The sequence below is a fragment of the Dendrobates tinctorius genome, unplaced genomic scaffold (genome assembly GCF_039654945.1).
Source record: "Dendrobates tinctorius isolate UK_male_01 unplaced genomic scaffold, ASM3965494v1 ptg000159l, whole genome shotgun sequence".
In the NCBI taxonomy this organism is placed as follows: Eukaryota; Metazoa; Chordata; class Amphibia; order Anura; family Dendrobatidae; genus Dendrobates; species Dendrobates tinctorius.
In genome coordinates, this window is record NW_027361826.1 from 14,996,219 (window position 1) to 15,024,044 (window position 27,826).

Sequence of the window (27,826 nt, forward strand, 5' to 3'; positions counted from 1 at the left end):
AGGTGCAGTAAAGTGTTTCCGTTCTCCGGAGAGCTGCCTACATGTAACACACCTGTGTGACTTCTCCCAATATTTTCCCGTTTGTTGCAGAGTCGCGATGTGAGAAAGACATGGATGTCAGCGGGTACGCCATGTGCCTTCCGAACCTCACCCGTTTGCAGACGTTCCCTTTTGTGGAGCACAGGCCTATATTTTGCATAGAGATTAAGGTGAACAGGCTGCTCTCCTTTGTGTTACATTTGTATATTTGTACGTCACATGACTATTTTCGCAGCTCCTGACCGGTTGGCAGGGACCATGCATGACACCGTGGCTCTTTTTAACCCCTTTTTTTATTTTGGGGTATTTACCGTATTTATTTGTAAATGCAAACTTCATGGATGATGGTAAATTCTCATTCTCCAATGTTGCTGCTATAATACCCTGCAGACTTTCCACCCCAAATCCACAGCGGATTACCCCATAATATACCCTTACAAAAAAAAAGTTTCCAGAAGGAGGCACGGAGCACTGCATATGTGAGGAAAGCAGCGCACATATTCCGTGCCTTGCAAAAGTATTTGGCCCCCTGGAACTTTTCAACCTTTTCCCACATTTCATGCTTCAAACATAAAGATACCAAATGTAAATTTTTTTTTTTTTTTTTTGAAGAATCAACAACAAGAGGGACACAATTGTGAAGTTGAATGAAATTTATTGGTTATTTTAAATTTTTGTGGAAATTCAAAAACTGAAAAGTGGGGCATGCAATATTATTCGGCCCCTTTAACTTAATACTTTGTTGCGCCACCTTTTGCTGCGATTACAGCTGCAAGTCGCTTGGGGTATGTCTCTATCAGTTTTGTACACGAGAGACTGAAATTCTTGCCCATTCTTCCTTGGCAAACAGCTCGAGCTCAGTGAGGTTTGATGGAGATCGTTTGTGAACAGCAGTTTTCAGCTCTTTCCACAGATTCTCGATTGGATACAGGTCTGGACTGTGACTTGGTCATTCTAACACCTGGATACGTTTATTTGTGAACCAATCCATTGTAGATTTTGCTTTATGTTTGGGATTATTGTCTTGTTGGAAGACAAATCTCCGTCCCAGTCTCAGGTCTTTTACAGACTCCAACAGGTTTTCTTCAAGAATGGTCCTGTATTTGGCTCCATCCATCGTCCTATCAATTTTAACCATCTTCCCTGTCCCTGCTGAAGAAAAGCAGGCCCAAACCATGATGCTGCCACCACCATGTTTGACAGTGGGCATGTTGTGTTCAGGGAGATGAGCTGTGTTGACTTTACGCCAAACATCGTTTGGCATTGTTGCCAAAAAGTTCGATTTTGGTTTCATCTGACCAGAGCACCTTCTTCCACATGTTTGGTGTGTCTCCCAGGTGGCTTGTTGCAAACATTAACCAATGCTTTTTATGGATATCTTTGAGAAATGGCTTTCTTCTTGCCACTCTTCCATAAAGGCCAGATTTGTGCAATGTACGACTGATTGTTGTCCTATGGACAGACTGTCCCACTTCAGCTGTAGATCTCTGCAGTTCATCATCCAGAGTGATCATGGGTCTCTTGGCTGCATCTCTGATCAGTCTTCTCCTTGTTTGAGATGAAAGTTTAGAGGGACAGCCGGGTCTTAGTAGATTTGCAGTGGTATTATACTCCTTCCATTTCAATATGCTCGCTTGCACAGTGCTCCTTGGGATGTTTAAAGTTTTAGAAATCATTTTGTATCCAAATCCGGCTTTAAACTTCTCCACAACAGTATCACGGATCTGCCTGTTGTGTTCCTTAGTCTTCATGATGCTCTCTGTGCTTTAAACAAAACCCTGAGACTATCACAGAGCAGGTGCATTTATACGAAGACTTGATTACACACAGGTGGATTATAGTTATCATCATTAGTCATTTAGGACAACATTGGATCATTCAGAGATCCACAGTGAACTTCTGGAGTGAGTTTGCTGCACTAAAAGTAAAGGGGCGAATAATATTGCACTCCTCACTTTTCAGTTTTTGACTCCACAAAAATGTAAAATAACCAATAAATTTCATTCAACTTCACAATTGTGTTCCACTTGTTGTTGATTCTTCACCAAAAATTTACATTTGGTATCTTTATGCTTGAATCATGATATGTGGGGAAAGGTTGAAAAGTTCCAGGGGGCCGAATACTTTCGCAAAGCACTATAACAGTGCTGGAGGATGAGTCCAGCCTCCACGACATGCAGTCACCTCGCACAGTATACCTGGGTGTGTGGGGGAAGATCTTCCCAGTGGTGTCATGTTCCAGTTATACTGAGATCCCACTTGGAGGAACTTGGGTTTGTAGCCTTGAATGAGCTGCATTGTATTCCTGTTTCATCTGCGTCCAGCATCGGGCTTAGCCCCACAGGGATTATGGTTAACTCTTTCTTCCCCTGTGTATTGTAAACCTTTTATATAATGAGCTGACTAAAGATTTATTCTGTATCCTTTATATTTTTTATTACCTAGCCCAAATGTGGATTTATCCCATCGTCTGCCCATATCACAAAGGAGGTTAAGAAAAAGGTGTGTCGCTTCTGTATGCACCAGCATCTAAAGGTTGGTAATGTCTGCACTGCCCAGAGTGACAACACCCCAGAGATTGGCTAATTTTACTGTGAAAGCCATTTGCAGTGTTTGGCAGATACGCCTAGATAAATAGTTTATTCTCATGTGCCTGAATATGTTTTGGCAGAGAAAAGATTGTTTTCCTAACAAACAGGACTGGGATCTTGTGACAATTTGCATTTTATGTTCCAGCATTTATTCTAATGTATAAACTACTTAGAGTAGATGCAACTTGGATTTCAATTCAATAACCCTGAGAATAGAAGTGCCTCTCCCATACTTCTTATGTAGCCGTCAACTGAGCGCTACTCCTGTTACCCCATACACATTTTCTCCTTCGTCTCATTGGGGGACACAGATACTGTGGGTGTATGCTTCTGCCGCTAGGAGGCTGACACTAAGTGGAAAAAAAGAGGTTAGCTCCTCCTCCATCGTATACACCCTCGCCCCTATTGCGGGCGGAACTCAGTTTGGTGTCAAAGCAGTAGGAGGACAACAAAATCAGCCTTAATACAGGTACAACATGTCCAGAAAAGGACCATCCTTATATCACATAAATAAATGCGTATTAACTAAACAAAAACAGAGCCAACTGGCTAATAGGGTGGGTGCTGTGTCCCCCAATGAGCGTCTCGGAGAAAAGGATTTTACGGTGAGTTAAAATTCAGCATACCAGATTCTTCATGACATCATGATCTGGAGGATCGCTGACAGACCCCCTAATACCCCTTAGATTGTCGGGCTGTCCAGCTGCAATCCATTATGATGTCTGTAAAGTCCTCACGCCTGCATGTCTAGAATTGCATCACAAATGTAAAAAAAACCTAAATGACCTATTTTTTTACTGTTAATGTTTCAAACAAAAAAAAAACCCCATAGAATGAATGATCTAAGTTCTTATGGTCTAAATACCTAATTTTTTAGGTGTTTTTGTTATATATAAATGATATTACATGAATATAAGTTTTAATGACATGTGAATACATTGGTATATTGTGAGCACTTACTAGAGCAGGGACCTGACTTTCTCCTAGATTACAGGGGCTTTATCCCTTCACTGTAAATTCACAATCGTGCAGGATTAATACCCACAATCATGTGCCATTTCCGGCACTCAGGCGCTATCTGTCTAAACTGCACGCAGGGTCAGACATTTTTCCTCTATGACTATGCAGGGAGAGTGCAGTACATTTTATATACACAAGATAAGAGGGATCAATAGTTTTTGACTAATTTAACGTGAACATTAAAGTCCGCACTGGATCAGTGAGTAAGACCGATACTAGGTGACCACACAGGGTGTGATGGAATCTAGAGCCGCTCCGTCACCTGGATGAGCAGTGTTCTCTATAGATGGGGCAGGAGCGTTGCTTGCTTTTGATGGTAACTTTTTTTTTGTTTTTGTTTTTTTAAGGTTGCCAAAGGAAAATGGAAGCGGATTAGCAAATACTGTCCCCTGGATCTCTTTTCGGGGTATTACTCTATTTATTTATTGTTTTTCGGATACATTTAATTTTTATCAAACTTTAACCATCAGCAGCATCACAATGGTTAAAGGGTTATTCCTAAAATGGTATTGGTTAACCCTTATACTCTGGATAGGGGATAATTTACTGATTACTGGACTCCTGATATTGGTATTACAAGAGGATCCCATCGGTCAGACATCCATCCAATGATCCAGTTATTCTGTGGAGAGGGTTTGGCTTAAATGGGTTGTACTATACTTGTACTGAAGGCCTATTCTTGAGTAGGTCATGATTATCTGATCGGTGGTGGTGCGACATCCATCATTCCCATAGATCTGCTGTTACCAGTGCTACCGAAGCAGTACAGTGCCATCAGCTCTATAGTAGCCACAGCGGGGTACTGCAGATCCACCCCATCTCTTACGAATAGGGGCGAATGTTCAGTAACTGACCGCTGACACAGGTGACGGTGCTGTGTTTCGCTTTACATCTGATCACATCTGGGAGCTGCTGATCGGGGATGCCAGGTTTCTTTCCCCTACAGATCAGATATTAATGGTCTATCCTACAGATAAGTCCTGGACAACCTCCTTTAACATTTTGGAATTAATCCTTTTGAATAGTTGTTAGTTAAAAGTGACTTTTCATCCCCTGTGACACCTATTGTAACATGTAAATGTGTTTTCTGTTTTAGACCTCTGTACCGTTCTGAAAATTCCCAAGAAATTATCACATTTTAAATACCTTTTTCTATATTATAGCCCCCGTTTCATGTTCTTGATTAGTCCCTCATACCAAGAGACAGGAGCTCTTGGCTCTTGCTGTGTGAGCTGAATAGATGAGATGCTCCTCCATAGTCGGTGTGATGTTAAGCATTCCCTTCTTTTCCACAGCCATACACAGAGGATGCATTTTGCCTTGATGAGTTTACTTCAGGAGTCACAAAACAACTTAAAAATCTTTAAGGTACAAATCCATTTGTCTGTCTTTGCTTACTTTGAATCAAAGGGATTTCCTTTTGGGGGCAATCACCCCCCCCACCCCCTTTAAATGCATGTCGTGTTTTTTTTTTTTTGTTGCTAAAAGTCACTTTTGTGATCAGGTTTTATTGAAAATGTTGCATTGTTTACCTTCTATTACCCCTATGTTGCATGGTCTATTGTCGCTGTAGAAGGAGTTAATAGAGAATCTGTTAGTGAGCTGCTTCTGATGATGATCCAATGGGAGAGTTTCTTACTTTTATCTGCCTGATCACGGGGACATGTGATCGCTCGGCCGCATGAGCTGCTGGAAGCCAGAATAACAAGATGCTGCGAGGGTGCGCAGGGAAGGTAAGTTGGAGGTTTTTTCTATGCTTTTCTCATGGGGAACAATGCATACCAGGACGGGGATGAGGAGCCATGCAGACAAGGACGGGGATGAGGAGCTATGCATATCAGAATAGGGATGAGGAGCCATGCAGACATGGACGGGGATGAGGAGCCATGCAGACATGGACGGGGATGAGGGGCCATGCAGACATGGGCGGGGATGAGGGGCCATGCAGACATGGGCGGGGATGAGGGGCCATGCAGACATGGGCGGGGATGAGGGGCCATGCAGACATGGGCGGGGATGAGGGGCCATGCAGACATGGGCGGGGATGAGGGGCCATGCAGACATGGGCGGGGATGAGGGGCCATGCAGACATGGGCGGGGATGAGGGGCCATGCAGACATGGGCGGGGATGAGGGGCCATGCAGACATGGGCGGGGATGAGGGGCCATGCAGACATGGGCGGGGATGAGGGGCCATGCAGACATGGGCGGGGATGAGGGGCCATGCAGACATGGGCGGGGATGAGGGGCCATGCAGACATGGGCGGGGATGAGGGGCCATGCAGACATGGGCGGGGATGAGGGGCCATGCAGACATGGGCGGGGATGAGGGGCCATGCAGACATGGGCGGGGATGAGGGGCCATGCAGACATGGGCGGGGATGAGGGGCCAATGCAGACATGGGCGGGGATGAGGGGCCATGCAGACATGGGCGGGGATGAGGGGCCATGCAGACATGGGCGGGGATGAGGGGCCAATGCAGACATGGGCGGGGATGAGGGGACAATGCATACCCGGCTTATACTCGAGTCAATACATTTTTCATGGCAAAATTAGATGCCTCCTCGAGTATATATGGTCATTTTATATTTTACAGGTCTGACTTTTCTGAATGCAGTGATACCAGATATATCTGTTTTTTTAACTTCTTTTAAGGGCGATGAAGGTGGTTGATTTGACCTTTTATTTTTTTATATTCTTAAATACTTTATTTTTTCTTTCAGTCCTGGTCTTCTTTAAAGCTCAACAAATAGTTGATCTTCTGGGGACCACCAAACTGGCAGTGACTTGGGCTTTCAGCAGACCCCCTGGCTGTCATAGTAACCCATTGGCACCCTGCGCCACGACACCTTCCATTTAAATGTTGTCACAGATTAACAGCGGCATTTTAATGGTTAACAATCAAGCTCAACTCTGACGGTCAGGTCTCATTCAGACAGCCGTGTTGTATCCGTTTTTGTTCAGATTCAACTACTTCCCATTTCTAACAAAACCAATAAAAAATCCAGGCATTTAAGAAAAATAATGATATAATTGTCCCCAGATGTGGACAACACCTCGTAAGAAATAAGGGAATTCTTAACAACCGGCACTTTTTTTTTCTTTTTTCCAGAATGGAGAATTAATATATGGCTGCCGGGATGACCAGGAATACCTCTCTGACCTGAATGAGCTTGCTCGCCAACTGAAGCCATTCTTCTTCCCTGCAAATGGATTGGTTGGTGGATCTCAGTGCACGAAAAACGTCCTGAAAGAACTGATCCATGTCCTGACATCCACGCTGCTGAGCACCGGCACAGACGCTGGCAGAGCCGCAAACATGAAGCCCATCCCAGGCTCCCAGGGCAGGAATTACTGTGAGGCCGGTCATCTCTGCACCGAGTATCTGAGGAGTGGTAAGAATCACAGCTGGGATTGTGTTCTGGTCGCACTCGCATGAATGCTGCGGCATAGGATGTAAATGTTGCGGCATAGGACGTTTCTTCCAGCCTTGGATTTGGATCTGTGTTAAGGGCTTCTTGCTGCAGTCAGACTAACAAGTGCTTTTAATCAGTTTTTTAAAAAATTATGAACACCTGAAAAAAAAAAATTATCTAAAATCTTATGTACCGATTTTCAATTGTCATTTCCTCCTTTATTTTTTCTCCTTCGTCTCATAGGGGGACACAGATACTGTGGGTGTATGCTTCTGCCGCTAGGAGGCTGACACTAAGTGAAAAAAAGAGGTTAGCTCCTCCTCCACAGTATACACCTTCGCGGGCGGAAATCAGTTTTTTGCTTAGTGTCCTATGGAGGCACACACAGTCTGGATCTCTCCAGACTATTTTTTTCTAGTTTACTATGAAGATGAGACAGGGGCGACGGATCCTATTGAAAGGGTCCGATCTCCCCAAACCATCAACGGGCGAGCACACGTTGAGTATCGTCTCCGTGTATACTTTCCCGCACCGAGGGACATATCTGGGACTTTTCCCCAGACTTCTATTATTGTTTGTTATTTTAGGAAGATGAGACAGGGGCAACGCATCCTATTGAAAGGATCCGATTTCCCCAAACCATCAACGGGCGAGAACGTGCGAGTATCCCTCCACGTATCCTTTCCCGCGACGTGGGACATTATGCCAGACTTAGCCCTGTCCACTCCTAGATATTGAAACCATGGGCTTGCACAGAGGCACAAAACTAGTCTGTGCGGTCCCCACTGCTCCACCAACGCTAGACGGCGGTGCTGCAAGGTGGCGGACGGTCCCTCTCCTCACCCCCTGAAGGGGTTAGATGGAGCTAGGGTGCCTGCACCGTCCTATTTTTTTTATCAAAGACCCCCTCACATACCTGAGCTCAGGCTGAAAAGGATCATCGGTGAGCAGAGGGTCAGGGAGGGCTTCTGCGACGATTTCGGGCTGGCGCCCACAGCCGCAGCACGCCTCGCGAAGTCCTCTAGCCATGCAAGAGAAGGGCTGGATCCGTCAGGACAGGAACGCTGCGCTGGTCAGTAGCGCCACTTTTGGTACCGCGCCCCCCCCCCCCCCCCCCGGTCGGGTAGGGGAAAAATTGAGGCCGCGGCTTCGGTCGGAGCTAGGCCGCGGCCAGAAGTTCCACCCTCGGGGCCGCGTGTCACTTCCGGCAGCCCGCCCCGCACTCGGCGGCGGTAAAAATCGAGGCCCCGGCTTCGGAGCACGGGCTAGGCCGCAAAGTGGGAGTACCGCCCCTAGAGCGATTTTACAGGCTGGTGCGCGCCACAGATGTCGGCGTGCGATTTAAAGGAAGCATCCAGGTCGGGGGGGCGCAGGACTGGGGTAAGTACTGCCCGAGGGGCTACCTTTTTACGCGGCATGCATCTCTTGTCGGGCTGCGTTTCTGCGGGCGCAGAGCAAGCATTTATGCGAAGCCTGCGAATCCAAACGCACCCAGGAGCCCTCCCCTGCGACCGCGACCAGTGTGTCAAATCCCCCGGAGTGGGCCCGATCACTGTCACAGTACATGGCGTCGCTTACGAGAGCAATAGAATCCCTTCAAGCCCCAGATAGGGGCAGGGACAGTGTCTCGCCGCCTTTAGAGGGAACCTCCACCTCACAGGAGCCTCCGGCCTGCAGGGGCCGCCCTCACTCAAGGCAGACCCGGGGGAAACGAATCCACACGGTGTTGCCCAGTCCATTCGGTGCCTTCGGCATCCGTAAGATCTGCTTCTCGCTCCCCGTCACCAGTGGTTGATAGCGAGCAGACCTCAGATTGCGACTCAGAGGAGCCCATTGACCTGGACACTCCAGAGTCACGTGAAACAGTGGACCGCCTCATAGAAGCCATCAATCAGACCCTGGGGATTGAGGATGATACCGCAGCGGCTACGGGGCATAAAGTGGCATGTAAACGAGTGAAGTGGCCGCACAGAATTTTTTCCTCTCACCCTGAGTTTGAGGACATAGTGCAGCGGCATAGAGAACGTCCAAAACGGCGTTTTTTTCGGGTTAAAGGGCACTCTAAACGCGTTATCCGTTTGCTCCAGACCTCCGTAAACAATGGATGGAATCCCCGATAGTGGATCCTCCGGTTTCACGCCTGGCCACTAAGACCCTGTTACCTGTCCCTAGGGTTTCCTCGATTAAAGATATCACTGACTGCCTTATTGAGAGCCTAGCTCGTTCAGTATATGAGGCGTCAGGGTCTGCACTCGCTCCCTCGTTCGCAGTAACTTGGGTAGCCAAGGCTATGATATCATAGTCAGAAACATTAAACAAGGTCGCGCAGGACCAGGATCTACCTGCAGAGATCTCGGAGGTCACAGGTCAGATGACGATAGCCGGAGATTATGTATCGAATGCGTCTTTGGATGCGGCCAATTTTTCAGCACTTGCTGCCGCTAATGCAATCTCTATCTGAAGAGCCCTATGGTTGAGGACATGGCGGGCTGATTCTACTTCCAAGAAGTTCCTGACTTCCCTGCCTTATCAGTGCGGCCGCCTATTTTTGGATCAACTTATCTCCGACTCCACAGGAGGAAAGAGCGGGTTTCTCCCTCAACAGAAGGTTAAATCGTTTTTTCATCACCCGGTTCAGGCACGTTTTCGGGCCTTTCGCAGTGCCACTGGCCATTCTAGGCCGGGCGTGACGGCATTGGTCAGGTGGCGGCCGCTAAGGCCTGTTTCACACTTCCGTTTTTGTGTCCGCCAAACGGATCCGTTTCCGTTTTTTTGACGGAAACTGATGCAAACGGATGCGTTTTTAAAAAAACGGATCCGTTTTTTTGACGGATCCGCGGTAACCACTAATGGAAGTCTATGGGACAAAAAAAACGGATCCTGCAAAAAATGGCGGATCCGTTTTTTTACGGAAACCAACGGATTTTGACAGATTTGAAAAAACTGAAGTGTGAAACAGGCCTAAGCAGCCTGAGCCTGGTCCGGGACCCGAATAGGAGACCAGTCCGGGGTCATGCGTTAAAAGACTCCGTGTGGACTACGGGGCCCAATTCCGCCACCTCAGGCCGCCCCAACCAGGATAGGGAGCGGCAGGTCATATAGAGCCAACCGATTGGGGAGAATGCGTGCTCAACAGGCCAGATCGAGGGGACCCAGATCCTTAGGATCATCGGCCAAATGACTCGAGATCTTTACCAGACGACACCAGCAAAGTGGGCAGCCGCCTACTCGGTTTTCACCACGTCTGGGCCAACATCGCTCACGATGCATGGGTAAAAGAATTGGTGTCCTCAGGTTACAAAATAGAATTTGTCAGATACCCTCCAAGATGTTTTTTTCTTTCCCGGCTTCCCAGGGTGGATACCCAGGTAAGGGCTCTATTGGGAGCCATCAAGTCGCTCCTGCACAACAGAGTCATTGTTCCAGTGCCGGAACAAGGAAGAGCTCAGGGGTTCTATTCCAACCTTTTTGTGGTTCCCAAAAAGGACGGGTCTGTCAGGCCTGTTTTTGGACCTAAAGCTTCTGAACAAATTCATCAGGATCAGACATTTCCGGATGGAGTCTCTCCGTTCAGTCATAGCGGTCAGGGAGCAGTGAGAATACTTGGCCTCAATTGACATCCAGGACGCATTTCTGCATATTCCCATTTTTTCCTCCTCATCAGAGGCGGCTACGCTTCGCCATCAGCGTTCAGCATTTTCAGTTCGTAGCGCTACCCTTTGGGCTAGCCACGGCTCCCAGAGTGTTCACAAGGGTTATGTCAATTGTCAGGGCCACACTGCATTCTCGAGGCATAGTCGTCTTGCCTTATCTGGACGACCTCTTGATCAAGGGCCCGACAATACAGGCATGTGAGGAAGGTGTCATCATCACGCTAGATACTCTTGCCGCTTAGATGGTTGGTCAATGCAAAGAAATCATCCCTTGTGCCAGCTCAGAGGATCTCCTTCCTAGGAATGATCTTCGACACTTGCTGAAGGTTGATAATTCTCCCTCAGGAAAGGGCGCTAGTCTCCGGCAGGGAGTCCGGACACTACGCCAACCAGTCTCACATACCATCCGATCCGCGATAAGGATCCTTGGGATAATGGTGGCAGCAATCGAAGTGATGCCTTTCGTCCAGTTCCATCCTTCACCCCCTGCAGCACGCCTCGTGTCAGCCTGGGACAAGAATCCTTTCACGCTCGATCAGCGGTGCAAACTGTCCTCTCAAGTCAGGCAGTCGCTCGGATGGTGGATAACCAGTTCCTCTCTGGCCTAGGGGAAACCTTTTCCCCCATGTCATGGGCTGATAATGACAATCGACGTCAGTCTCCTCGGTTGGGGAGCGGTGTTTCGCCGCCACACAACCCAGAAACGGTGGTCGCCACAGGAGGCACGCCTCCCAATCAACTTATTGGGGATACGAGCAATTCGACTGGCTCTGCAGAAGTTTCATCACTTTCTAGCAGGCCGCCCCGTTCGGATTCCATCGGACATCGCCACGTCGGTGGTTTACATAATTCGTCAGGGGGGCACCCGCAGCAGAACAACCATGCGCGAGGTGGAGCACGTTCTTCAGTGGGCCGAAGCAAACCACTCTGTGATTTCGGCTGTCCACATCCCGGACGTGGAAAATTGGGCGGCAGACTTCCTCAGCCGGCAGGGTCTTGCATCCGGAAAGTGGTCTCTACATCCCGAAGTTCTTCAACAGATTTGTCAACTGTGGGGAGCTCCGGATGTGGACCTGATGGCTTCCAAAGTGAATGCCAAGGTGCCCACATATGTCGCTCGGGCCAGGGACCCGCAGGCATTCGTTGGTTCTGCCATGGAACCAGTTTTGCCTCCCATATCTATTTCCCCCACTGCCACTACTCCCGAGAGTCAGCAAAGGGATCAAGACGGAGGGGGGCCGGCGATTCTGCTGGCCCCAGATTGGCCCCGTCGAGCGTGGTATGCAGATCTAAGGCAGCTGCTCGCCGATGTTCCTGGGCGCCTGCTAGAGCGCCCAGATCTACCATCTCAAGGGCCAATTTGCCACCCGAACTCAGGGACCCTGTGTTTGATGGCAGGGCCGTTGAATCTTGGATTCTAACCCAGGCAGGGTTCGGGAGCAAGGTGGTCGCTACAACGATTAGCGCCCGGAGGTCTGCTTCAGCATGAATTTACCACCACACCTGGAAGGTGTTCTTTGCTTGATTTCGAGGCCGCGGTATTTCTCCGCTAAGATTCTCGATCTCCAACATCTTGGTTTGTCTCCAGTCGGGCTCAGAGAGCCCGGATAGCTCAGTCGGTAGAGCATTAGACTCGGGCTTTGCCCCAGGTTTCCGCAGGAGACAAATGTCGGCCTTATCCGTCCTGTTACAGTGCAGGGTGGCCACCAATTTGCAGGTGAAAACTTTTCCTCCGGGGAGTGTCCCACTTGATACCTCCCTATATGGCGCCGATGGACGCCTGGGTTCTTAACATGGTCCTAAGTGTTCTGCAGGAAGCTCCATTGGAACCGCTTCAGGATATCGCTTTGAGGTACCTTTCCTGGAAAGTTGTTCCCCTAGTGGCCATCACTTCCATCAGGTGGGTTTCAGAGCTGGCGGCTCTATCCTGCCGAGCTCCGTTCCTCACTTTCCATAGATATAAGGTGGTCTTCAGACCAGCCCCTCCTTTTCTGCCGAAGGTCGTGTCCTCTTTTTCACATCAATGAAGATGTTGTTTTGCCTTCATTTTGTCCAGCACCGGTGCACCGTGTGGAAGAAGGCTCTTCACACGTTAGACCTGGTAAGAGCCCTCCAGAGGTACGTGTCGCGGACGGCACCCTTTCCTCATACGGACACGCTGTTCGTGCTCCCTGAAGAACGCAGGAAGGGACTCGCTGCCTCAAAGTCAGCCATAGCCAGATGGATTCGTTTGACTATTCAGGAGTCCTACTGCATTAGAGCCACGCCGATTCCAGCAGGGATCAGAGCGCACTCTACCCGGGCGGTGGGCGCCTCTTGGGCGCTTCGGCATCAGGCTTCTACGGAACAGGTTTGCAAGGCAGCAACCTGGTCCAGCCGGCACACGTTTGCCAAACATAATATCCATGCTCAGGCCTCGGCGGATGCAAGCCTGGGTAGAAGGATTCTCCAAGCAACGGTGGCACACCTTTAAACAGGACGTGCATGTAGCTTGGATCAGTGAGTCAATCTCCCACCCAGGGACTGCTTTAGGACGTCCCACAGTATCTGTGTCCCCCAATGAGACAAAGGAGAAACATGGATTTTTGTGAGTACTCACCGTAAAATCCTTTTCTCCGAGATGCTCATTGGGGGACACAGCACCCACCCTATTAGCCAGTTGGCTCTAGTTTAAATGAATGTGTTTACTTATTTGATATAAGGGTGGTGTTTTCCTTTGGACATGTTGTACCTGTATTAAGGCTGATTTGTTGTCCTCCTACTGCTTTGACACCAAACTGATTTCCGCCCGCAATAGGGGCGAGGGTGTATACTGTGGAGGAGGAGCTAACCTCTTTTTTTCACTTAGTGTCAGCCTCCTAGCGGCAGAAGCATACACCCACAGTATCTGTGTCCCCCAATGAGCGTCTCGGAGAAAAGGATTTTATTGTGAGTACTCACAAAAATCCATGTTTTTTTTTTTTTTTTTATCCCAGAATTGTCCTTAAACATCGCTGCTGCCTCCATATTGCAGTCTGCATCCAGGTTATCTGCATTTCTCAGAGCTTGCACAGAAATAGTGGTGTTGTTAAAGGGGTTTGCCAACAAAAAAAAAGTTGATTTTAATCAATAGACCTTGGAATAATAAGTTAAGATGCAGTTCTGCCCTATTCAGAGACCTGTAAGATTTTTGTTTTTCCATTGATTGAGCTGGGTGATGGTTTGTTTTTTTTGCATGACAAGCTGACCGGTTTATTGATACCGCTTTGGGCTATATATGATGTTTTAATCTGTTTTTATTACATTTTTATTTATTTTTTTTTAGGGAAGAGTAGTGACCAAAAAACACATTTTTGGAGTTTTTTATTTTTTATGTCGTTTACCGATCAAGTTAATTTAATTTTTTTTGCTAGATCGGACTTTTATTAACTCAGTGATGTCAAATATGTTCCATTTTATATTAGTTTATTTTTAAAGAGTGGAAAAGGGTTGATTTGAACTTTCTATATTTGCAGTTTTTATATATTTTCATTGAACTTTTTTTTTTTTTTAATTTATTTATTCCCCTCATGAGACTTTAACCTGCGATAGTCTGCTCACTTATACTGTATACTGTAATATTGCAGTATATTGTGGAAATCTCGGTCTCCTTTAAAGCTCAGCAATATAGCTCATCTTCAGAGGTGTACCAAGATGGCGCCTGCCCCCAGCTGCCAAAGTAACTCGTGGGAGCTGGTATGGGCAAATAGAGCTCAGCTCCTGAGACCTCTCCACAAGTGCAATCACCCCTGCTATCACGTACATGATACTGCATTAAGGGATTCAAGGGAATCTGTCAGAAGGATCAAACCCTCCAAAGCCGTCTATATGGGCATGTAGGTCATAGAAAATGTAAATAATACTATGAAATCGGCAATACAATGTCTTTTTGCAGAAAAATCCATGTTTTTCTTAATATGTAAATGAGTTGTTCAGATCTATGGGCCGGACATGGATCTCCCTGAGAATCTGTCCCCAGAGCTTATTTTAATTGAAGGGGGACATTAACAGTGTGAGACATGTAATGACTGAAAGTCTGATCTCACTGCAGAGCTCTGTGAGATGACTAACAGAGAGCTGAGCTTTGTCTCATTAGAAACACATCTGCAGCAACAACTCTCCTCATAATTGTAATCAGAAGCAGAGCTGAGAGCATGAACACTGTAATGATACATAGTTCTGGTGTACTATGTTAGTTATAATCAGGCACAGCTTGGCAGTGAGATCAGAACAGCAGACTGTCAGTCATTACATGGCTCACACTGTCCACCTTCCTTTCATTAAAAAATAAACTCTGGAGGCAGAATCTCATACAGATATCTCTCCGGCCCATAGTGCTTATCAGCTCATTTACATATTAGGAAAAACCTAGATTTTTCTGGAATAAACCTTGAATCACAGATATCAAGGTATCCGGTTATTCAGCTTCCTATGACCTACATGGTCATATAGGCTGCTTAGGAGGGTTGATCCTGCTGACAGATTTGCTTTAAAAAAAGATCAGTAGATGAAAGCTTGGATCATTATCATAAGCACCTCAGTCATGTAAGTGATTTGACAAGGATGCAGGGTTATCTTCCATGGAATTGGGGAAGATGTCTCCACTCTTTAATTTTTTTCTAGTTAGCTAGGTGAGACGTAAGGATGAAGAGCCAGGCTTCCTAAATGTTGTATCCCCCTGGGCCCATAGAGCGGTGTACAGGGAGTAGTGTCTGCAGGTCGGGTGTTTTTCTGTGGAGTGAGACCTTGTGATGTGTTTTTTGGCAGGTAAACACAAGATGGAGAGCGCGGGATTGCCTAAAGGATGTATTTTGTACAAGCTGCTCCAAGCTCAGATGCTGGACATGCTTGACATTGACGGACTGCACCCTTTGTACAAGAGGGTTGAAAAGTATCTGGAGGAGTGCCCAGAGGAGAGGTAAGCTGGTGGCCCAAGGCTCGGAAAAACGTCTCCTTACGTTTACGGTACATTTAGACCGGGCCGAGAATCAGTGATCTAGTGTTTGCATGTCACCAAGCGAACAATGAATCAGAGGACGTCAGACTTCACACGAAGGGTTAAACGGGCCGCTTCACTGCTCAGCCCTTTGATGCTGCTGCTTCCAGTATTCGGGCCCTCAGGAGAGGGCGTCTTTGAGAATCTTCCAGCTCCGGCTTGTGTGGTGTCACAATAGCTTTCACAGGATTACCCTTCGTTTTTCCCAGAACAATGCGGCACAGTTTTCCTGGGCTTTGTTGCCGCACCCATTAGAGCTTGGATGAGAGACGAGCCTGTTTATAGCAGACATGGGTGTGGGACTGTCCCAATATAGCAGAGCCGGAAAGAGCAGTGACCCTGAAGTAACAGATGTGAATGCGTGGTATGTAGCGTGTAGTCCCAGCCACGGAATCTCCAGGCTTGGTGGATGTCTATATCCAGTGCATACCCTGGGTAGGCTGCACCGAGGAAAGAACCAGTTCACACAAGCATTGTACTGTATTGGGTTTGGGGATTTTCTTATATTATCAATAATTCTCAGTAATTCATCTTTAACCCATTCAATACCCAGCGATTTTTATGCTTTTTTCATTTTTTTTCTTCCAGGAGCAATAACTTTATTTTTTTATTTTTCTGGCAATATGAGGGCTTGTTTTTATGGGAAGAGCTGTATGTAATTTCATGTGTGTTGCAATTGCACAATTGTATTTCGGGTTTTCTATTTACCTTATTCACTATATGGTAAAACTGATCTGGTAATAGGATTCCCCAGGTCAGTACAAGGACGCTGATATCATACATGTATAGTTTTTTTTTTTTTCTTTTATTTAGGTGGTGAAATTTTTTTGGGGGGAAATTTGTTAAAAAAAAAAAAAAAAAAATTGTTTTCATTGTGGTTTCCCGAGACCCCTATCATTTCCATTTTTTGGGATCTGGGGATATATCAGGGCTTATTTTTTATGCCCTGAGCTGATATTTTTATTGATATGATTTGGGGTAGATATGATGCTTTGATCACCTCTTATTTCATTTTATTGCAATGTTGCGGTGGCCAAAAAAATTAATTCTGCCGTTTTGATTTTTTTTTCTCATTACTCCGTTTACCACATTTATTTTATATTTTGATAGTGCTTCAGCAATGCCATGTATAGCCGAAATCATGATCCCCCTATGAATCATAGAATCATAGAATCGTAGAGTTGGAAGGGACCTCCTGGGCCATCTGGTCCAACCCCCTGCTCAAAGCAGGATTCGCTAAATCATCCCAGTCAGATGTCTGTCCAGCCTCTCATAGAATCATAGAATCGTAGAGTTGGAAGGGACCTCCTGGACCATCTGGTCCAACCCCCTGCTCAAAGCAGGATTCGCTAAATCATCTCTGTTTGAAGACTTCCATTGAAGGAGAACTCACCACTTCTCGTGGCAGCCTGTTCCACTCATTGATCACTCTAACTGTCAAAAAGTTTTTTCTAATATCTAATCTGTGTCTCCTCCCATTCAGTTTCATCCCATTGCTTCTAGTCTTTCCTTGTGCAAATGAGAATAAAGTTGATCCTTCTAGCATAAATAGTTGAACGTTTTGGAAAATGGCACAATCTTTCCTCATATAACCCCCAATATGACTTCAGCGGGTGAGGTTGGAGGGTACATAGAGTATATTTGCTAAAAATTTTGCAACTTTTTAAAAAGTACCGTATAAGCCGACCCAAGTATAAACTGTAGCACCTAATTTTGCCATGAAAAACTGGTAAAACTTATTGACTCAGGTATAAGCCGGGTATGCATTGTCCCCTCATCCCTATCCTGATATGCACGGTCTCCTCATCCCTATCCTGGTATGCATTGCCCTCCTCATCCCAATCCTGTTATACATAGTTCCTCATCCCTATCCTGGTATGCATGGCCCCTCATCCCTATCCTGGTATGCATGGGTTCCTCATCCCTATCCTGGTATGCATGGGTTCCTCATCCCTATCCTGGTATGCATGGCCCCCTCATCCCAATCATTGTATGTGAAGCGATGGCCGAGTGGCCACCATTATGCAAGGAGACTACGGTACACAAGATGAGGTGCAAGTAACAAAGAGTTAATTTATTTACAGGCATGGAATGCAATGTTAGGAAAGTGTAAACAGGCGTATGCAATGACATAAAACAATTTACAAAAGTGATATTCTCTAGCTGGACGGTACAAATGACACGGAGCATTAACTATTACAGATCAGTGTATTTTGCAAAAGGCCAAACAATACAATAAAGTACAGTATGCTGCTACTTTAACTATAGCCCGACTGGCCGCTGCTACACTCCGGCCACATGACTACCGTGCTGTCTATTGCAGCCTATCCTAAGCCCTAAACATGTGCGCACATGAGGTTAACACTCACAGTAGTTGGTATCTCAGTCCATTCCCGAGGGTCCCTGAGGATTTGCAAGATGGTGCGCGGTTCTTCCTTGAAGCTCTGTGCAATGTGATCTTTTCCTTGTGTGCAAGTTCGATGATGCTCCTAGAAACAGTGGATTCCTCCTCTGGGTTGCTTTCTTGTCTTTCCTTCGTGGCTTCTCATGGCAAGACAGGAAAGCCACCTTTTAATACCCAGAATACTTTACAAAGTCACAGTCTCAGGCTTAATGTTCTTTTCCTCACAGCTCAGGCAGGCACGTCTGCTTCAGGCAGAAATCACGGGAGTCGTCTCCACACAGAAAAGCATCCCCTCCCCTCTGTAGTCTGGCAGATGAAACCAAAACAGCCTTTACAGCAAGGAAGTGCAGAATGTCCCACTCCTCTAACCAAGGGGGTGCTGTCTCTTAAAGGGGCAGCTTGTCTCTACTGTCCATAGCAATGCCACCCCCTTACATGCCTCCCTACTTAAAAATGGTCATCCTTGACCATCACAGCATCAAGGTTGCAGTGGAATAGAGACACTTGCAATGCAGAACAGCACCTATAGGGGAGAAAACACAAGCGGAGAAACAGACAGAGAACACTGTTCTATGTATCTGGCTGCAGTAGACCTCTGCGATCTCCGGATGTCTTGACTATCCTCCAGAGGAATACTTGCTGCAGGAGCTTTAGTAGGCTCTTGTCTGGACTCATCGTCATGTGGCGGCAGTGGTACCTCCAGAAGATTACCATCTCTGTCCGGCTGAGGGCCCCCCACGGTGTCAGGGCCAATCCACCATTCATCATTGATTTCATGAGCAGTCAAGACAGATTCAGGAGGTGGAGCATCACCCTCAAGCGGCACTGGTACAGGACGGGCCTTGGACCGGCATGGCCATAGCATTTTTCTGTGGCGCACTCTAGGGGCCGACGCCCCATTCTCAACCTGCACCTTGTAGACCGGACCGTCAGCATACACTCGCTCGATGACTTTGTAAGGCTGTACATCCCATCTCTTGCTTAGTTACCCTTGGGGCATTTCTCTATGAACGCCAGCCTTGATCGGCTCCTCGCGATCATGTGACGGGCGCCGATGGCGGGATTTGTGACAAGCTTATGGCTGTGCAAGCTGACATAAAAGGCAGGGAAACGACCTTTGATGTACATGTATAGCAAAGGTAATGAAGGGGCTAAAATCAGGAATTAATGTTTAGGGTGGATCAGACCTGGGCAAAGTCTGGCCCATGGGCCACATCTGGTCCTCTGGCTGTTTCAGTCTGGCCCGCAGACCTAGACAGTGGCCCACGGGCCGCACCGTGCAGCCGCCCTTACATTTTATTTTTAAATCTGTGTATGAATGTCTGTAGCATGTGTGTCTGTAGAGCGACGACTGAAATTTCCAGTTCTGCAGCTCACCACTAGATGGCAGAGCTGCATTGATCTTTGGTTTATGGAGGAGTCCTATGTTGGCTTCTTGTAACAGGAGCACAGGATTGACCAAATGTAGGGATTGTACACTTGGGGTGTATTTATGCCCTGGAGCTGATCAGACGTGCTGGAACGGAGCTCCTACAATCCTTCTGTTATCCTGTGGGGAATCCGCCTATTACAATAATGCCCCCTAAGCAGCCAGAGGGGAAGAGGAAGCGACAGGGCTGTAAATAGGCACTGTGGGTGCCTGAAATTTGTCCTGGAGCACTCTTATATCCCTGAAGCTGCCACACGTGGGAAGAACAACGCTGGCCATTTTGGTGCGTGGGTACCGTACTGTGCTGAGGAGACAAAGCGATCTCTGATCTCGTCACTCCAGGGTCAGCCACCTGACAGTGGCCGTAAATCTCTGCTCCCCTTGACTGAGAATAGAGGCGCCCAGCAAAAGGCAGAGGTATTGGCAGGGATGTAGAATGAGGCTGGCGCACTACTGATAAAACACTCCCCATAACCCCCAGTAGGCAGAGGTCGGGATTAATCCTACAAGGACCTCAGAGAATGTCCCCAATAGGATCCAGATACTCCACCGCTAGTACAGGAAGAGGAAGATGATGGTTCTCCTGTAGGGCCTAATTCTCCTATGGGAAATAAAAATGCTCCTGGCGGCGTACTCACAGGGGAAGATCCCTCATTGATGGATGTTCCACCACAGTCAATAAATGTACTGCTACTCTAACTACACTGACAGTCCAGGTGGGATATGTCCAAGAAACCGTCTCCATAATCCGTCATGATGTCCAGGAGGGAGCGGAACGCACCGCGGCGATTGAGGGCAGAGTCAGTGAGTTGGAGGATGCTCTCCCTTGTCCGCAGAGATGTTCAGGACCACACACTGCCATGTTGGCGCTGTTTGCTAAAGTAGACAACCCGGAATTTCGCCTGAGGCCCAGTAACATAAGGCTAGTTGGTGTGTCGAAAAAGTTGGAAGGTATTTTTTAAATGGTTCCTGGATACATTTGGAAAAGAGGTCCTTGCTCCCCTGTCGCATTGGAGAGGACGCATAGTCCCTACTAGACCTCTGCCGGTGGGGTAGCCCTCCCAGACCAATCCTAATTTAAAATTCTCCACTATAAAGACAGAGACATTATACTTGGGAAGGCAAAGGAGGAGCAAGATATCCAGCTTGGTGGTCAAATGATTTCAATATTTCCAGATTTTCCGTGGAAGTTCAACAATCTTTGTTCTTGGATGTTAAAAGGCTGTGCTGGGTGCTGGGACTACAGTATTGTATGGTTTGTGCTGGCTCTGGGTTCATCTTCATTCTTCGAGTTTTCCAAGGATGCCCTGAGCTGGCGGGACACACATGAACGTCAGAGGCGGCAGGCTGAGAGGGCCGAGAAGTCTTGAATAGTGATGTGCGAATGTGCTCAGATAAGGTGTTATCTGAGCATGCTCGTGTGCTGAGTGTCTTCAGCATGCTTGAAAAATATGAACCGAGTCCCTGCAGCTGCATGTCTCGTGGCTGTTAGGCAATCCCTACATGTGTTTCGGTTGCCTAACAAATATTGCTTGCCGATAGATGCTACTGCGCCAGCGGCGGCTCTGTTACATTAAAATATTCCCTTTAAGCATATGAGGAGGGGAGGGTTGTAGGGATAGGGTGTATAATGACACGCAAAGTTTATCATTGAAGTGGTGCCTGGCGCCTGCACGTAGCCGAACGCTATGGGAAGAAAATTAACTTTTATTCTCCCCAGCAGCGTTCCTGTTTCAATCCCGCTTGTGGCGCTGGTTCAGTCACTGCTCTGAGTATACAGTGCGGCGGCTGTAACCGCGGCCCTGACTGACAGCTGAGCCCCAATGCAGAGCCGGTGTCAGTCATTGCCGGGGGCGCGGTTACAGCAGCCGCTCTGTATACTCTGAGGAGACTGAACCCGCGCCGGCCCTGACCGCTGAGCCCCAATGCAGAGCCGGTGTCAGTCATTGCCGAGGGCGCGGTTACAGCAGCCGCTCTGTATACTCTGAGGAGACTGAACCCGCGCCGGCCCTGACCGCTGAGCCCCATTGCAGAGCCAGTGTCAGTCATTGCCAGGGGTGAGGTTACAGCGGCCGCTCTGTATACTCTGAGGTGACTGAACCCGCGCCAGCCCTGACGGCTGAGCCCCAATGCAGAGCCAGTGTCAGTCATTACCGGGGGTTCGGTTACAGCGGCCGTTCTGTATACTCTGACGTGACTGAACCCGCGCCGACCCTGACTGACTGCTGAGCCCCAATGCAGAGCCAGTGTCAGTCATTGCCGGGGATGCGGTTACAGCAGCCGCTCTGTATACTCTGACGTGACTGAACCCGCGCCGGCCCTGACTGACTGCTGAGCCCCAATGCAGAGCCAGTGTCAGTCATTACCGGGGGTTCGGTTACAGCAGCCGCTCTGTATACTCTGACGTGACTGAACCCGCGCTGGCCCTGACTGACTGCTGAGCCCCAATGCAGAGCTAGTGTCAGTCATTACCGGGGATGCGGTTACAGCAGCCGCTCTGTATACTCTGACGTGACTGAACCCGCGCCGACCCTGACTGACTGCTGAGCCCCAATGCAGAGCCAGTGTCAGTCATTACCGGGGATGCGATTACAGCGGCCGCTCTGTATACTCTGAGGAGACTGAACCCGCGCCGACCCTGACTGACTGCTGAGCCCCAATGCAGAGCCGGTGTCAGTCATTGCCGGGGGCGCGGTTACAGCAGCCGATCTGTATACTCTGAGGAGACTGAACCCGCGCCGGCCCTGACCGCTGAGCCCCAATGCAGAGCCAGTGTCAGTCATTGCCAGGGGTGAGGTTACAGCGGCCGCTCTGTATACTCTGAGGTGACTGAAACCACGCCAGCCCTGACGGCTGAGCCCCAATGCAGAGCCAGTGTCAGTCATTACCGGGGGTGAGGTTACAGCGGCCGTTCTGTATACTCTGACGTGACTGAACCCGCGCCGGCCCTGACTGCTGAGCCCCAGTGCAGAGCCAGTGTCAGTCATTACCGGGGATGCGGTTACAGCAGCCGCTCTGTATACTCTGAGGTGACTGAACCCGCGCCGACCCTGACTGACTGCTGAGCCCCAATGCAGAGCCAGTGTCAGTCATTACCGGGGATGCGATTACAGCGGCCGCTCTGTATACTCTGAGGAGACTGAACCCGCGCCGACCCTGACTGACTGCTGAGCCCCAATGCAGAGCCGGTGTCAGTCATTGCCGGGGGCGCGGTTACAGCAGCCGATCTGTATACTCTGAGGAGACTGAACCCGCGCCGGCCCTGACCGCTGAGCCCCAATGCAGAGCCAGTGTCAGTCATTGCCAGGGGTGAGGTTACAGCGGCCGCTCTGTATACTCTGAGGTGACTGAAACCACGCCAGCCCTGACGGCTGAGCCCCAATGCAGAGCCAGTGTCAGTCATTACCGGGGGTGAGGTTACAGCGGCCGTTCTGTATACTCTGACGTGACTGAACCCGCGCCGGCCCTGACTGCTGAGCCCCAGTGCAGAGCCAGTGTCAGTCATTACCGGGGATGCGGTTACAGCAGCCGCTCTGTATACTCTGAGGTGACTGAACCCGCGCCGACCCTGACTGACTGCTGAGCCCCAATGCAGAGCCAGTGTCAGTCATTACCGGGGATGCGGTTACAGCGGCCGCTCTGTATACTCTGAGGAGACTGAACCCGCGCCAGCCCTGACGGCTGAGCCCCAATGCAGAGTCAGTGTCAGTCATTACCGGGGGTGAGGTTACAGCGGCCGCTCTGTATACTCTGAGGAGACTGAACCCGCGCCAGCCCTGACGGCTGAGCCCCAATGCAGAGTCAGTGTCAGTCATTACCGGGGGTGAGGTTACAGCGGCCGTTCTGTATACTCTGACGTGACTGAACCCGCGCCGGCCCTGACTGACTGCTGAGCCCCAATGCAGAGCCAGTGTCAGTCATTACCGGGGATGCGGTTACAGCAGCCGCTCTGTATACTCTGACGTGACTGAACCCGCGCCGACCCTGACTGACTGCTGAGCCCCAATGCAGAGCCAGTGTCAGTCATTACCGGGGGTTCGGTTACAGCAGCCGCTCTGTATACTCTGACGTGACTGAACCCGCGCCGACCCTGACTGACTGCTGAGCCCCAATGCAGAGCCAGTGTCAGTCATTACCGGGGGTTCGGTTACAGCGGCTGCTCTGTATACTCTGAGGTGACTGAACCCGCGCCGGCCCTGACCGCTGAGCCCCAGTGCAGAGCCAGTGTCAGTCATTACCGGGGGTGAGGTTACAGCGGCCGTTCTGTATACTCTGACGTGACTGAACCCGCGCCGGCCCTGACTGACTGCTGAGCACCAATGCAGAGCCAGTGTCAGTCATTACCGGGGGTTCGGTTACAGCAGCCGCTCTGTATACTCTGACGTGACTGAACCCGCGCCGACCCTGACTGACTGCTGAGCCCCAATGCAGAGCCAGTGTCAGTCATTATCGGGGGTTAGGTTACAGCAGCCGCTCTGTATACTCTGACGTGACTGAACCCACGCCGGCCCTGACTGACTGCTGAGCCCCAATGCAGAGCCAGTGTCAGTCATTACCGGGGATGCGGTTACAGCAGCCGCTCTGTATACTCTGACGTGACTGAACCCGCGCCGACCCTGACTGACTGCTGAGCCCCAATGCAGAGCCAGTGTCAGTCATTACCGGGGGTTCGGTTACAGCGGCTGCTCTGTATACTCTGAGGTGACTGAACCCGCGCCGGCCCTGACCGCTGAGCCCCAATGCAGAGCCAGTGTCAGTCATTACCGGGGGTGAGGTTACAGCGGCCGTTCTGTATACTCTGAGGTGACTGAACCCGCGCCGGCCCTGACTGACTGCTGAGCCCCAATGCAGAGCCAGTGTCAGTCATTACCGGGGATGCGGTTACAGCGGCCGCTCTGTATACTCTGAGGAGACTGAACCCGCGCCAGCCCTGACGGCTGAGCCCCAATGCAGAGTCAGTGTCAGTCATTACCGGGGGTGAGGTTACAGCGGCCGTTCTGTATACTCTGACGTGACTGAACCCGCGCCGGCCCTGACTGACTGCTGAGCCCCAATGCAGAGCCAGTGTCAGTCATTACCGGGGATGCGGTTACAGCAGCCGCTCTGTATACTCTGACGTGACTGAACCCGCGCCGACCCTGACTGACTGCTGAGCCCCAATGCAGAGCCAGTGTCAGTCATTACCGGGGGTTCGGTTACAGCAGCCGCTCTGTATACTCTGACGTGACTGAACCCGCGCCGACCCTGACTGACTGCTGAGCCCCAATGCAGAGCCAGTGTCAGTCATTACCGGGGGTTCGGTTACAGCGGCTGCTCTGTATACTCTGAGGTGACTGAACCCGCGCCGGCCCTGACCGCTGAGCCCCAGTGCAGAGCCAGTGTCAGTCATTACCGGGGGTGAGGTTACAGCGGCCGTTCTGTATACTCTGACGTGACTGAACCCGCGCCGGCCCTGACTGACTGCTGAGCACCAATGCAGAGCCAGTGTCAGTCATTACCGGGGGTTCGGTTACAGCAGCCGCTCTGTATACTCTGACGTGACTGAACCCGCGCCGACCCTGACTGACTGCTGAGCCCCAATGCAGAGCCAGTGTCAGTCATTATCGGGGGTTAGGTTACAGCAGCCGCTCTGTATACTCTGACGTGACTGAACCCACGCCGGCCCTGACTGACTGCTGAGCCCCAATGCAGAGCCAGTGTCAGTCATTACCGGGGATGCGGTTACAGCAGCCGCTCTGTATACTCTGACGTGACTGAACCTGCGCTGGCCCTGGCCGCTGAGCCCCAATGCAGAGCCGGTGTCAGTCATTACCGGGGGTGAGGTTACAGCGGCCGCTCTGTATACTCTGACGTGACTGAACCCGCGTCGACCCTGACTGACTGACTGAGCCCCAATGCAGAGCCAGTGTCAGTCATTACCGGGGATGCGGTTACAGCAGCCGCTCTGTATACTCTGACGTGACTGAACCCGCGCCGGCCCTGACCGCTGAGCCCCAATGCAGAGCCGGTGTCAGTCATTGCCGGGGGCGCGGTTACAGCAGCCGCTCTGCATACTCTGACGTGACTGAAACCGCGCCGGCCCTGACCGCTGAGCCCCAATGCAGAGCCAGTGTCAGTCATTACCAGGGGTGAGGTTACAGCGGCCGCTCTGTATACTCTGACGTGACTGAACCCGCGCCGTCCCTGACTGACTGCTGAGCCCCAATGCAGAGCCAGTGTCAGTCATTACCGGGGGTGAGGTTACAGCGGCCGTTCTGTATACTCTGAGGAGACTGAACCCGCGCCGGCCCTGACCACTGAGCCCCAATGCAGAGCCGGTGTCAGTCATTGCCGGGGGCGCGGTTACAGCAGCCGCTCTGTATACTCCTGACGTGACTGAACCCGCGCCGACCCTGACTGACTGCTGAGCCCCAATGCAGAGCCAGTGTCAGTCATTACCGGGGAAGCGGTTACAGCGGCCGCTCTGTATACTCTGAGGAGACTGAACCCGCGCCGGCCCTGACCGCTGAGCCCCATTACCCGAGGTGAGGTTACAGCAGCCGCTCTGTATACGCTGAGGAGACTGAACCCGCGCCGGCCCTGACCACTAAGCCCCAATGCAGAGCCAGTGTCAGTCATTACCAGGGGTGAGGTTACAGCGGCCGCTCTGTATACTCTGACGTGACTGAACCCGCGCCGACCCTGACTGACTGCTGAGCCCCAATGCAGAGCCAGTGTCAGTCATTACCGGGGGTTAGGTTACAGCAGCCGCTCTGTATACTCTGACGTGACTGAACCCACGCCGGCCCTGACCACTGAGCCCCAATGCAGAGCGGTGTATGAACAGTGTATGCTGTGTACAATAAAGTGAATTGTTTAGAAGAGGCTTCATCCAACAATGGACGCCCATGAAATGCCGTGTACAGTGGTCTTCAGTGCATATGTTACTGAACCTTACGTCCAGACATGGGGTCCGCCAAAGCTCTGTATATGAGCGCGTCTCCATTACATGTTACCATAGTGTTAGCGTGGCTGGTCTGGAGCCGGAGTCTCCAGGATTGGACCCTCTGGGCCGTGGCACCGAGGGGCCCCGGGCGAGCTGCCAGGTGGAACCGACCCCTATACAGGGACCGTTAGGAGCAGGCCCAGGGGTTCGAGTACCACGGTAGCCGGTACCTAAAGGGGCGGCTCAGGAAGGACTGGAGTAGGAGTGTGGGACTGAAGTGTAGATGACAGGACAGAGCTGGAACACAGGAGACAGGAATGGAGTAAAACAGTAGACTGGAACGTGGAGGGATGGCTGGAGCAGGAGCACAGGAGACAGGATTAGAGGAGGATGGAAGGACTGGAACAGGATGGAACTGGAACACCGGAGGCAGGACTGGAGTAGGACGGAAGGACTGGAGCAGGATAAGCGCGATAAGATCCAGGGTCTTCTTAGTCCCAGCATGGCCGGCCAGTTTGAGGAGTGCCCCCATAGGAGGACTTTTCGCTTGAGGTTCTCAGGCACAAGCATTTTGCCAGGAGGAGCAGCAAGCCAGTTCACTGGAGCCACTGTGATGATCCTAGTGGGGTCAATGATATGCGAGGGTTCCTCCGTGGTTTCGTGTGGCTGGAAGACCCTGGATAGAGCGTCTGCTTTGGTATTTTTGTTGCCGGGACGGAAACGGAGCTCGAAGTCAAATCGGGCGAAAAACAAGGACCATCTGGCCTGACGAGGGTTGAGTCTCTGGGCAGACTGGAGATAGGGCAGATTCTTGTGATCAGGAAGACCGGAGGCAGGACTGGAGCAGGATGGAACAGGAACACCGGAGGCAGGACTGGAGTAGAATGGCAGGACTGGAGCAGGATGGAACAGGAACACTGGAGGCAGGTCTGGAGTAGGACGGCAGGGGACACGGATAGCCGGACTGCGAGGCTGCTGCAGGGAGCACACGAGAACGGGACTGTGAGACTGCAGAGAGCACACGAAGAAGCGAGGCCCAGTGTGCTAGGAAACACAACAATCAGGCGCCTCCCTCAGGGGGAAGCGGCCTGATATGCCCGTCTGGTCTGCCATTGGTCAGGGGGTGCTTCCGGTTCAGGGCATAGCCGTAGCACAAGACGCAGAAGGGAGGCGCGGCCTATGGCGCATGCGCATTGCATGCAAAGACGCCGTCGGCTGCGCGCCTGTCAGAGATGACCGCCGTGGCTGTCGGGCGGCGAGGGGCTGCGGTGTGGGAGCGATGGCCGGGTGAGTATGCAGAGACGGCGTGACACATAGCTTCTGGATGAGCAGCCA

The 27,826-nt window shown here is 50.2% G+C and overlaps 1 protein-coding gene across 2 annotated transcripts in view; it reads left to right on the forward strand.

The window, feature by feature from the left end:
- IPPK (inositol-pentakisphosphate 2-kinase) overlaps nt 1-27,826 on the forward strand; it is a 116,808-nt gene that overhangs the window by 76,490 nt on the left and 12,492 nt on the right. For both annotated transcript variants that reach the window (XM_073549576.1, XM_073549575.1), the window contains 6 exons: nt 91-209; nt 2,485-2,574; nt 3,998-4,056; nt 4,946-5,018; nt 6,763-7,045; nt 15,505-15,655. In XM_073549576.1, coding sequence (XP_073405677.1) covers nt 91-209; nt 2,485-2,574; nt 3,998-4,056; nt 4,946-5,018; nt 6,763-7,045; nt 15,505-15,655 — 775 coding nt within the window. The remainder of the gene's footprint in view (nt 1-90; nt 210-2,484; nt 2,575-3,997; nt 4,057-4,945; nt 5,019-6,762; nt 7,046-15,504; nt 15,656-27,826) is intronic.